The 12,979-nt window shown below is 41.7% G+C and overlaps 1 protein-coding gene across 2 annotated transcripts in view; it reads left to right on the top strand.

Moving 5' to 3' along the window:
* NMNAT1 (nicotinamide nucleotide adenylyltransferase 1) overlaps nucleotides 1-12,979 on the top strand; it is a 19,972-nt gene extending 6,993 nt beyond the window's left edge. For both annotated transcript variants that reach the window (XM_039842276.1, XM_039842275.1), the window contains 4 exons: nucleotides 8,364-8,532; nucleotides 9,650-9,833; nucleotides 11,952-12,094; nucleotides 12,438-12,979. In XM_039842276.1, coding sequence (XP_039698210.1) covers nucleotides 8,418-8,532; nucleotides 9,650-9,833; nucleotides 11,952-12,094; nucleotides 12,438-12,838 — 843 coding nt within the window. In that variant the 5' untranslated portion in view covers nucleotides 8,364-8,417 and the 3' untranslated portion in view covers nucleotides 12,839-12,979. The remainder of the gene's footprint in view (nucleotides 1-8,363; nucleotides 8,533-9,649; nucleotides 9,834-11,951; nucleotides 12,095-12,437) is intronic.

Genomic DNA, 12,979 nt, shown 5'->3' with positions numbered 1-12,979 from the left:
TGAGCAGGTACTTCCTTTGAAAGCCTGGTAATTAAGCCTTTGACAAAGATAGGTTACTTGGGAAGTTTTCTGCTTACCTGTAGAAACCAAGCTGCTCACTGACAGCAGCACAGACGAGTAGTAAAGTTCAGGAGTCGTCTTTTCCTTTATTTGGAAAGAAAAAAGCCCTGTGAGAAATACTTGTCTTTTCATTGGAATCATATTTAAAATGCTTTTGCTGCAAGGATTTAAACAAAGGCACCAACTTAGCAAGAGATGGAAGGCTTGCTGCTTAACGTGCCAGACCCAGTCCAGCAGTTCCACTGTTGATTAATACCGTCTTTTAAAAAAAAAAAAATTTTTTTTTTTTTAGTCAGGTGGAATCTACCCACAAAAAGAAAAATCTCATGGAATTTTTTAAACTTTCCCTGGTGAAATATTTTAACTGTGACATGTGTCTGCCTAGGAATTCTGTCTCTGCATATCTCTATTTTTAGTGTAAGTGGAAAATAAATATCGAAGACTGATGGTGTGTTGTATACAGCCGAGCTTTCAGATTAAGATGAGCGTTTAGAAATTCGTTATTTAAAAACGCACACAGTCAGCTGCCAAAACCGTTAGCACCACGGTGCAGACTCCTTCACCCAAGGATCCCATGCCGAATACGGAAAACATCCTCTTTAGTGCTTGTGGCACCGGTTCCATCCGAGTCAGCAGCACAGTAAAACCTGAAAGGACAGCAGAACAGCATCGTCCAGGTGCAGTCATCTCAGAAGTACGTTCTTGAATGCAAACCTACAGAGAACGCGTTTTGTCGCTTCCCTGCTGTGGGACAGAAATGCTCAAAATGTGGCTAGGTTAAGGTTTTCCTTCACTAGGTCGTGTTCTTATTATTGGCTATGCTGGTGGTCATAACTGGTGATTTTTGGAATAACTCACTCATTATCTCATTTAAACCTTATAATAAAAAGCAAAACTGTGGGGCATTTTCTAAATGAGGAAGGGGAAGCTCGGAGAGGCTGGGTAGCTCCTGTCGTGTGCAGGGAGTGACTGGCCACCCTCTGACCTTGAAGCCTGTGCTCTTCACCACTGCACACGCTGCCTCTCGTGGAGCTGGGATTCAGTGGGACACTCTAGAACAGTGCCTCACGCAGTCAGTAACTAGTTTTTAACCTTTTAACAGTCTCCACATTTCAGAGTCTGCCTCTTCTTTATCACTTTTTGACTTCAAGTTGTCAGGTCCCCGTTTTTATACCCACATCATGTCCTGCTCAGTAACTTTATTGAATGGGTGATTAAATCTGCTATTTTTAGATTATGACTGTAAAATATTTTATGACACCAACTTAAAATATTTATATTTAACTTAATTTGCTTTCATATTCAAATTGTAGAACTAAGAGAGTAACGAAGGAAGTTTTAAAAATTTCCTTCACCCGAATTTTAAGTGTGACCTTTCTCTTCAGTTTCAGTCTGTGAGTTCCTAAAAACAGGAAGTCCTGTCTTACCCATTTTTGCTCTAGCAAATAGTAGACGCTTAATAAGCGCCTGACAGAGAGACTGCACACTTACCAATTGTGAAGAAAGTAAAGATGATACTACCAACCAGGTTGGTAAGGAGAGGTCGACTGCAGTATCGAGAAGATCTGGGCCTAAAAATCAATACACTGGGTCATACATTAATTTATTACTTATTAGAAGAAATCCACACTGTAACCGTAATACCAGCAGGCACTGCGACTCTTGAATTTTAATCCTAATTCTGGCACTAGGTTCATTTGGCTCCAGGCAACTCATTTCTCTTAAAAACCTTGGTTCCTTTACCATGACTGCAAATTACTGCTGTAAAACAGCCCACAAGTAATATTAAGAGTTACTAATATTCATAATTAGTGGGCAAATGAAGTTCACCATTTTTCTGATTCATGTTAATTTGATGTTTTGGTGAAAAGTGTTTTGTGGAAGTTCTCGCCTCTGGAGTAAGGCAGTAGGCTTTACTGCACACGGACCTGTTGTAATAGAAGCTGGCAAGTTTGAATGAGGCTGGAATGAGAGTCGCAGTTTCCATTCCTGCTCCCTCACTTAAGTGGATTTTCAGTTTTCAGGGTTTTTTTTTTTTTAGAATATCATTGTTCTTAGAACTGCAGTTTTTTTTTATTTTGAATGTATCAGGTTGCATTTGCTTCATTTGTCCTGTGAGAAAGTCATTAACTGACTGACTTTTTTCTGCCAAGACTAATTTCCAACATAGACTATGAAATAACATATCAAGTCACAATCTGGTCAAGTGTGCCTGTTGCCCTCTGCTCTGCAGACCTTAGTTACTGCAAGGCGGTTGGGACTGGTCTCTAGGGGATACATAAATTGAAACATTGGTGCCCTCATTGTCTCCCACTTCATGGATTCTTATACTAGAAGAAATAAATTTGATTGATTAAAAGTTAAATTCAATCTGCCCAAATCCGGCCATTCTCACCGTATTGAGATTTTTGACTTCAGAGAGGTGAAGCAGGTGACTGCCATCAATAATAGGGGCACACACAATGGGGCAGGCTGCAGTTAAAAACGTGGGGGAGTCGCAGGAAGCACCCGAACCACCTCCACAGGTGAGACACAGGCATGCCGAGCTGCCGGATGAAGGGTTGGCTGGCGAAAGAACTTACCTTAGCAGAACGTAAAACTGGAGAACCAGAGTGGTGATCCCAAACAAGAACACTGTCACTTGGCTGCACGGGACACAGTTACATTATATATTACTGTTTAGTGATAAAATGGCTTTATGAAACCAAATTCAGGTTCTATTTCAGGATAATGTTACATTAAACCACAGATAAAGTGTTTTTGTTTTTTTTTTCAGAGATAAAGTTTTAAACATAGCAAAGATGAATTACGATCCATTCCGTTAGGACAAAATTATGTCTAAGAATACATCAGGAAAAATGTTAATAATAGCTGCCATTTATTGAGATCCTACTGTGTAGTAGGCACTGTTGGTACTGGTCTGTAAGGAATCTAGAACCTTGGTTCCATTATTATGACTGTAAATTAATGCAATAGGGCAATCCACAAATAATCGTATGAGTCATTAATATTTATAATTAGACAAGTGTGTCAAACATTTTATATGCATTTTTCTCAATTAAAATGCATAAATCCTATGTGGTAGGGACTGTGGTTCCCCATTTTATAAGTGAGGAAACCAAGATTCAGATTGTGTCTTGTCCAAGGACAAATCTAGTAGTAAGTGGTAGAGCTGGAATTTGAACCAGGTCTGAGAGTCCTAACCATCCCCCTGTGCTGTGACAGCTCTGCCCCTAGCCACGTGGTTCACACTGAGTATAACTCATAAACGACCTACCACAACTTAGACAACCAAGTGAAGTCTGCTGTTACTGCTCAAAACATTTTTGAAATTCTTTTGAGATGACATGTATATAGTTTCCATGCCTATAAGAACCTCTTCCTTATTAACCAATAGCTCTATCTCTTTCTTCACTATAAATTCTCTTAGTCACTTTGATAATTTATTAATTGCATTTAGCCCTGAATGACTTTAGGGTATTTGTAGAAATCAGATTTACCTTCCAAAAACAATTCTTAGCGAAGATACTCAAAGAAATAGGGAATTTCAAAGTATACCTCCAGACTATTTAAAGCAATGGCACATTTTTAGAACTAGAATATAGTTACATGCTTAAAGTTATTGTTTTGAAAGGAATAGCGTCATTTTAAAGGTATAAGTTCCAGAAGTTGTTAAGTCAGTCACATTATTTAAGTCAGCCAGGATAGATAGCATCCTTAAATGTGATGAGAAAAATCAAACAATTACTATTCTTTTGAAAAAGTTGGTGTTTTAAAAACTGGCTTAATATTCACGAAATGTTTCATTAATGTTTACACATTAATGTTTTTAAAACCTAAGAAGGTCAGTGATTTTAAAATTGAAAGTAAATTTTGGTTAAACTTCAAGACCGCTTCAGAAAGAAATGAACTTTTTGTCACAGTGGACTGGGGAGGGACACTTACAGCCTGAACTGATGAGATCTCGGCAGCCAGCAGTGCAGGTGGTAGGCTATGTGGGCCAGACAGAAATGAATCATGGTAACTGGTTCTCGAGTGCCCGGAGCAAGGCCAGGAGGATCTGGAAGGTCCTGTTAGAGCTTCTAAACCACTTCTGCATTTGTCACCTGCTGTGTCCCACTTTCCATGGAGAGGAACAAATCCTTGTTTTTTGTTTTTTGTTTTTTGTTTTTAAAGCCACCCTGGGCTATGATAGGAGCTCACTGTAACTTAATTCTTCTGTGGCTTTGCAGGTCAAAAGTCCAGTTTGAGTTTGAGCTCAGGTTGATTATGTTCACAGTGAATTAATAGATCTGAGCTAGATATTTGAGACAGGTCTTGAATGTGACAAGGGAGAAAGCTGTCTTTAAGCTGAGAGATCAACTTCCCCCAGCCCCTTCCCCTGGGGAGGACCTGGAAACCTGAGCCCATCCGCAAGGTCCGGGATGGGCTCCAAGCTCTTCTGTTCCATCATCCTTCCCTGTACCGCAGGCAGCTCCCTTGGGAACCAGTAGCCCCTGCTGTCAGCCCTAGTGTTCTTCCCAGCTCTATCACCCTTGGGGAATGGTACCTGAAACCTGAGGTGGTCGGGGCTGGAACTGACTGAGCTCCAGCTGAACCCAACGCCTCCATCATGGTCCGTGAGACCATGTTCAGTAGCTGGCAAGATAACCTGAGTTTCCTGTGTGCCTAGGGTACTGTGAATGTTGCATTCACCCCCACGCCATAATACCATAGGTACTTTGGGAAATGCAGGGGTGGGGATGAGAAGTCTGGGAATGAGCCCCAAGAGAACCCGGTATCGTCCTTGGGGTGATAATTGAAAAGTAGGACATTTAAATCATTCTTACCAATGAACTCAATTTTTAATGCCATGTGGAGCATCACTGACCTTCTCTGCTTTATTCCCTGTCAACAGTTACAGTGTCCCCGTGATCCCTACCACTGTGCTTTGTTTGGAGAAGGCCTCAAATATTTACTGAATAACTGTTTCTTATTTCCATTCCCACTGACTGTACTTAAACTGAGATACGCAGGACTTTGTAATTGGCCTTCCTGTCTCGTTTTGCCCCTTGCAGGACATTTGGTCCTGTCCAGAATGTCCACGGGGACTTTGGGTCCATGCTGAAAGGTCCTTGATATTTGATTTTGTCCCCAAATGTCTAGGGAAACATTGGGTCCATGATTTGTTACAGAATACAAACATTGAACCTCGTTCAAATGGTAGAGACATTATTTTTCATATAATTCGTGAAGAATCTTGGGATTTCATGTTGATTCTAATTCTTCCTCTTCGTGAAATTTGGCAAGGTTACTCTAAAGTCAATGAGCAGTTGCTCCCAAGTGTATATTGATCCGATTATTGGTTTGATACTCCTATCTGAATAGTTTTGGTGATACAGGTTTGATTCTGTTGGTATCATGAGGTTGGTGGCCATCTATGAGTGTGACCACCAAGAACCTGAGTGATAACTAGGTCATGGTTTTGCTGTTTGTCTTCAAGGACCTTTGGGTGTCTTTGTATTTATTAAATAATTCAGAACTGAGTGATTTGAGTTTGAGATGGAAAAGGTGCACTGAGTACCCAGCACAATGGAGGAAAAAGATCCCATAAAACACATTAGTGTGCCATTGCAGAGCACTAGGGATAAAGAGAACATGCTAGAACTCTTATAAAGCAAAAGCAGGTTGCATAAAAAGGAGCAAGAATCTCAACGGCGTCAGACTTTTAACAACAGTGTTGGATATTAGAAAACAATGAAGAAATGCACATATGATTTTAAAAGAAAATAATTTCAGTTTTGAATCCTCAATTAAGCTATTCATCATTGAAGGAAGAATAAAGACATAATCAAGTATTTTATCTTCCATGTATTCTTTATTATGACGCTACTTGAGGACACGCTCCAGGAAAATTAGCAACTAAAGCATGAAAATCAATGACATGGTCCTAAGTAATAGGGGATCTAAGGAGAGAGATTGGAAAGATTTCAGAATGACAGCTGCACAAAGGATTAGAGATTTTCAGTCCAGATTAGAGTTCCAGGAGAAAAAGCCTCCAGGAAAAAAAGAAAAAAAAGAAAAAAAAAACAGATTTAATAAGAGTTAATAGTATTTAGTTGAACCGTTTGAAATTGGTGTTTTTATAGATCAAAAAGAATTGATATAGCGACATGATATGCAGCATTAATAATAGCTATATTCCCGGTACGTTTACTACTTGCCCAAAGCAGCTTTATGTACATGTATTGTCTCCTTTAATCCTCACAGCAGTCATTAGGTAGGCTCTCTTATTCTCTCTGTTTTAAGACAAGAACTGGGACAAAAGCAAGATTGGGTTAGGGTCAGGTTGCTCAGGGTCATCCAGCACATTTTAAGTATAAGAGCTGGGATTTGAACCCAGGCAGTCTGGTTTAGAGCACAGCTTCTTAACTGTCATGCTGTACAGGCAGGAGACTGGATGATACTCTCTGTGAAATCCGACCACTCCAAGGCAAGGACCTGTGATGCTGACAGTAGGTGACGGTACACAGAAGCCCACTGTGCAAAGCCCTGCCTACCCACTCAGAACTGCCTATCAGCTCCTTTTGAAGGAAATTTAAAATACATCAGCATTGGTAGAGAGAGAAGAGAGGATGATGCCTTGGAGAAGCAAGAACAGAAAACCATAAAAAAGAAATACTTAGAGGTCAAAGGCTTTAGAAATTAAGGGTGTAATAGCAGAAATGAAAAGCTCAATAGATGGACTGGAGGATGAAGTTGAGGATATCTAGAAATTAGAGCATGAGGTATAAAACAGGAGAGACGATAAGAAAATTAGACCAGTCCAGGTGCCTCAGCTCTAATAATAGGTGTTTCCAAAGAGAACAGAAAAAAATGGAAGAAAATCATGAGTGAAATTATTAATGGGCATTTTTCAGAACCGAAGGTTATGACTTTCGAGGTTGAAAGGATCTGCTCAGTGGGTCAGCGCAATGGATGAAAATAGAGCCACACTAAAGGACATCACTGTAAAATTTCAGAACACTGGGGACAAAGGGATCTTAAAAGCTTCAAGGGAGAAACGAAATAAGTCACATTCAAAGGATCCAGAGTTCAAAGTGACTTTGGATTTCTCACTGTTAGCACAGCAGTGTAGAAGCAATGCCTTCAGAATTCTGGGAGATGATTTTGATTTTCAACATAGACTAGAGATTAACACTCTGTATGTCTGTCTGTCTCTCTCTGTCTCTCTCTATATATAAACACACACATATATATATATATGTTTGGAGGAGGACAGTGAGGGTATATGAGAGCTAATCCTCATAGATCATAACAAAGTAAATAGGCACTATTTATATTGGACAAGTTAAGAAATAGCATTAAAAACACATTATATGTAGACTCTGCCAAAAGAAATAGCTGAAAAAGTTAAAAGTGGCTGCTTTTAGGGAGGCAGATGGAGGGGTTGGTGAGCAGGATGTGGTTGATGACTTAGATTTCATCATGGGCCTTTTGTCACCCCGTGATTTCTAAATCTATATATATGAATTTAATAAAGATTTTTAATAAAAGTTTTAGATCAGATGTCTTACTCCCTTGGGTTTATGGAAAGGTCAAATGGATTAATTTATATAAAAAGGTTTGTAAATTATAAACTATTCGGTAGAAAGTGATAATATGATCATGTTGACTTAGAGGCAGAATACTGTTTTGAAGGCAGGTTGTTGGAGAGTGACATTTGATAGATGATAACATCGTATCAGTTAACTATTTAGCCACAATAGTGCAATCACAAAACTTAGCAGCATACAAAAGTAAACATTTGTTTTTGCTCGTGAATCCAGGGTCAGCTGGTGGGTTTGCTGATCTGAGCCACCAGGCTCAGCCGACCTCCCATGGGCCTGTTCTTGTGTCTGAGTAAGTCGTGGTTTGGCTGGTCTCAGGTGGCCTCAGCCACATAGCCGGTGGTTGGCTGTCCACCAGCAGCAGCAGCACCAGCTCCCTCCCAGGTGTTCTGCCACCCTCTAGCAGGCTGGCCCGGGCTTGTTTTCATGGCAGGGGCAAAAGTCCAGAAGGAAGGCTTAGGCTCACAACTGGCAGTCACATCTGCCACATTCTTTCATTCTTTCAAAGCAAGTCACCAAGAGTGGGAAGCAGAGCCCCATCTTTATTGTAGGAGCTGGAAATTCACATTGAAAAGGAGGGATGGAGGAATAGGACCACTTTTGCAATTCTAACATAGTCATTGAAGCCAAATATTTTTATTTATCTATTTGGAATGAGAACACAGAAGGACATCAAAAGACCTATAACTGACTCATTTTCTTTTTCCTTTATAGACAACAAGGGAGGTGTCAGTTTTCCGCTTAGAACAGCAACTTCAAATTCTTAGCATGGAAAGCTCAGAGAAGACAGACGTGGTTCTCCTTGCGTGTGGCTCCTTTAATCCTATCACCAACATGCACCTCAGGTTGTTCGAGCTGGCCAAGGACTACATGAACGGAACAGGTGGGAACAGTGACCAAAAGCAGTGACAGGGTTCAGAAAACACTGTCTCCAAATATGGCACTTTGGCCTACCGGGTATTTTAAGCTGAAGGAGTTAAGAAGATGGCAGAATCAGGAAGGTCACTGTGACCTCCTGTCACCCTTCTGCCCCGAAGCAGGTCAGATACCTCCCATTGAGAAGTAACCTCCCATTGAGAAGTGCCCTCCCTGTACCTGGAGGAAAGGCACATCCTGATCTCCGAAGACAAAGGGATGCCATGAAGAATCCAGACTAACGGGTCTTACTGTTTCTCTGAATTTACGTACACTTACCTCACGCTCTTTGCGCTGTCATATTTCCCCACCGCTGTCTACTCGTCATCAATCCTGGCATTAAAACACTCAGGCTTAACCTTCTCGGGGTCTTCATTTCCTTATGCAGGCTCCCATGTCATGCACACCTTACATTAAACAAATGTGCATGCTTTTCTCCTGTCAGACTCTCTCGATTTAATTTTCAGACCCAGCCAGGGTCCCTAAGAGGGTTGAGGAAAACTCTTCCTTCTCTACATTCGCAGGATTTATTTTGTCTTATTACATAAAGGATCATGCTATATGCTGATAGACAGATAGGTGCTCAAACTCACTAATAATCCTAATAATCAGGGAAGTAAAATTTTTAATTAGATATATTTTGCCCATCACATGGACAAAAATTTTTAAGCGTAATCATGTCAAGTACCAGGGTTTTGGGAGAGATGGGCTCTTATTTACAGTAGGTGGGCAACACAAATTAAGGCTTTTTCAAGGCAGTGCAACAACATCAATCGATTTAAACTATTGATTTAGATTGAGGAATGGTGAGTTTGTATTTAATAGGGACGGTTTCAGTTAGAGAAGGTGAAGAAGTTCTGGAGATGCATACTGGTGGTTGCACAACTGTGACTGTCCTTAGTGCCACAGAACTGTACACTTAGAATGGTAAATGTTTGTCTGTTTTACCACAGTTATGAATGAATGAATGAATCTGAATCGCTGTTTAGAAGGGGGATCTTTGATTATAAAATCACATTGACGATATTTCCTGTGCATAAGATTTAATCTGTTATGTCTCATGTCAAATCTAACTCTTTATCCAGGGAAATATAGAGTTATCAAAGGCATAATTTCTCCCGTCGGTGATGCGTACAAGAAGAAAGGACTCATCTCTGCCCATCACCGAGTTATCATGGCAGAACTTGCCACCAAGAATTCAGAATGGGTGGAAGTCGACACATGGGAAAGTCTTCAGAAGGACTGGGTAGAGACTGCTAAGGTGCTAAGGTATTTACAATGAAATCCGCTCTGTCAGTTCTCTGGACATGGGTCAGGGGCTTCTTGGCTTTTGGCCATGTTTCAGTGCTGCCTGTGTTTGTGAACATACAGACTTACAGAACTGTCAGGAGGCTCGGAAAGGCTTAGGCTGTGCCATTCCTGTGCAGAATCGTTACAAGGTTGCAGAGCAGAGCAGGGCACGGGGTTCCTTGGCCTGAATGTCTTTCATTGTATTTTGAAATGTGTGCATGCCTGTTACCGTGTCTATCTCGGGTAGAAAGTGTACGTAGAGAGCCTGCCTGGCCTGTCTGTGCCCCAGGTGAGAAAGGTGAAGTTGTAAGATGCTGCCATTGCCGTCAGTCTTCTTAGGTATAAAAGAGGCAGGTACTGTAAAGAAGAAAAGCTGTGATGCTTGATCGTGGACAGTCCTGTTTGTGTGCTGCTTCTATGACAGCATATTGGGGTCTCATGTTGGGGTGCTCATACCTTCGAGACACTTCCAGGGTTCAGAAACCAGAGTGAGTAGCATCTAGTTATGACTTAATATTATCTTGAGTGTAAAATAACAGGGCTTTCTGGAAAACATTTCTGTCTAATGACTCTTCTTAGAGTTCTGAACCTTCCAGTTCTCACCGTATTAATTAGGGTTTAACTAGGAAATAGAAACCACTCTGAGCATTTTAAGCAGAAAGGGACTTAGGTGCTTATGCAAAAGTGTTAAAAGGGCTGGAGGAGCAGGAGTTGGGCCTTGTTCAAGGTCATACCTCCTTAGCTGCAGTTGGAGTTCAGGAAACTGTTCCTGCCTCTGCGCCCACCACGGCTGCTGTTAAACTGTCCCATTCTCCTGAAGTAGGTGCCTGGACAATGGAATATAGAGTCTGGCCAACACACTCACGCTGTGAAATTACTTGTCAGGCTTCACAGCTGCAGAAAGATGGCCTGTGCCCCCTCCTTCCTTCCAAATCTCTCACGAGTGAATCTCATCAGCAGAATCTCAATCACATCCAGAACCGGCTGCAAGGACCTCTGGGAAATGCGTTTAGGGTGGAATTGGACAATGAGCCAGCAAACCACATCTGGCACAGCGACTTACTTTATCAGCAGGACTTACTTTTCAGGCTTGGCAGGGAGAGTCTTCCATCAGCCACCGGGCTCCTACATCCCTGCCTTACCCAACCCTCTCTGGCTTCTTAGTAGCCTGACTGTCCATTACATTTGCAGCTCAGCTATTCAAGAAGGAAGGGATTTAGGGCCACAAAGGACCCATAGTTGGCTCCCACAAGGGAAGCTCATGTTACGCAAATAACTTTGCACAGTTAAGCAGTGGACATCCTGCTGCCAGCCTAGAATAAAGCTATATGCAGGTCCTTCCCATGGTCCCTTCCTTTAGGCCTCAGGCACTTGCCCCACTCTAGGACCTTATCCTTGGCACTGTGGTTCGCCATTACTAACTAGGTCAGGCCACACTCTTCAGTGGTCAGGTGTGTGGGCTCTGGAACCAGACTGTTGAGGTTCAAATTCTGGCTGCTTCTCATACGCTAAACGACCTTGGGCAAAAGGTCAGTGTCCTCTCTCTGTGAGGATAATAAACAATGCTGATGTGATGGTGGCAATAATACCGTTGCTTTACAGTACCCAAAATATTTACTCAGTCAAGTTGTTATTGAATGCCTCCTGTGTCGCAGGGACTCTGCTAGAAGCTGGAGTTGGAACTTTGAGCCTTCACTCTCTTTCCACTTCATGAGTAATAATATTTATGACACGGGATATGGAGAACATTCAATCATATAATCCATGCAAAAGGTTTAGTATAGTTCTTGGTACATAAATAACGTTAACTCTTATTATGACACAGACACGTAAAGCATAGAATAGTTGACAGCTACCATTTGTTGTGCTCCCATGATACTCCTTGCTTTCCATTCCTGATAGCCAGGACCCAGGACGACAGTTACTGGTCAGCATCCCTTCTACGGGTTGGATATCGTATGTACCTGTGTTTAAATGTTTTTAATATCACCCCACCTTTAACATTGGATCAGAGGCTTTGGGGCATCTCCACAGGGACAACATTTTAGTTGAGCATTGGGAGAAAGAGGAATGTTCTATTGCTTTGTCGTTTTATAGACACCATCAACAGAAACTGAAGGCTCATATCTGTGATCACCAGCAGGACTCACCTGGGCTGGAAAGGCCTGGACGGAAGAGGAAGTGGGCTGAACAGAGTGAAGAATTTAATCAAAAGAAATCCCCAGAGCCCAAAACAAAAGGTCTGTGTGTTTTACCTAGACTTACAGATTAGAAGTGATAAGATTCTAGAGCTGCTGAGCAAGCCCCATTTGTATTTTTATTTTCTATTCAGTATGTGTGGGTGCCTGGAAAAATGCCCCTTGTAAGTTTTATGATGGGAGGGAGGGGGAGTAAAAGGCATCCTGAGTTTATTTCTCCTGCAGGAGCCCTTAACTTTTGAGGTGTCCTACATCTCTTTTGAGAATCCAAATCTGATACAAACTAGGAACCTTCTTTCCGGAAAAGCACATACACACATTCATTTTGGAGCAGAGAGTTATTAGAAAAGCAACCCTTGAAGCGATGTTTTCTTTCTCTTCCCAGACGGGCCAAAGATAAAGTTGCTGTGTGGGGCAGATATACTGGAGTCCTTCGGTGTTCCCAACCTGTGGAAGAGTGAGGACATCACCAAAATCGTGGGCGACTACGGGCTCATATGTGTTGCGCGGGCTGGAAACGATGCTCAGAAATTCATCTATGAGTCCGACGTGCTGTGGAAACACCAGAACAACATTCACCTGGTGAACGAATGGATCACCAACGACATCTCATCCACGAAAATCCGGCGAGCCCTCCGAAGGGGACAGAGCATTCGCTACTTGGTACCCGATCTCGTCCGGGAATACATAGAAAAGCATAATTTGTATAACTCTGAGAGTGAAGAGAGGAACGTCGGCGTTATCCTGGCTCCTTTGCAGAGAAACGCTGCAAACACTAACTCATGAGAAATCCTACAGCATGAAATTTTGGAATTCCTTTTCAGAAATTTGAAACAATCTGCGTCTTAGTAACTGGGGAAAGGAATTGTGATCCTGTTGCATACACTAAAGCTTAAAGGTTTGGTAAAACTCAATAGCACATTTAAA

Source organism: Pteropus medius, unplaced genomic scaffold, assembly GCF_902729225.1.
Source record: "Pteropus medius unplaced genomic scaffold, Ma_sr-lr_union100, whole genome shotgun sequence".
Taxonomy (NCBI): Eukaryota; Metazoa; Chordata; class Mammalia; order Chiroptera; family Pteropodidae; genus Pteropus; species Pteropus medius.
The sequence above is the reverse complement of the archived record's forward strand: the minus strand, read 5'-3'. Positions and strand labels throughout refer to the sequence as shown.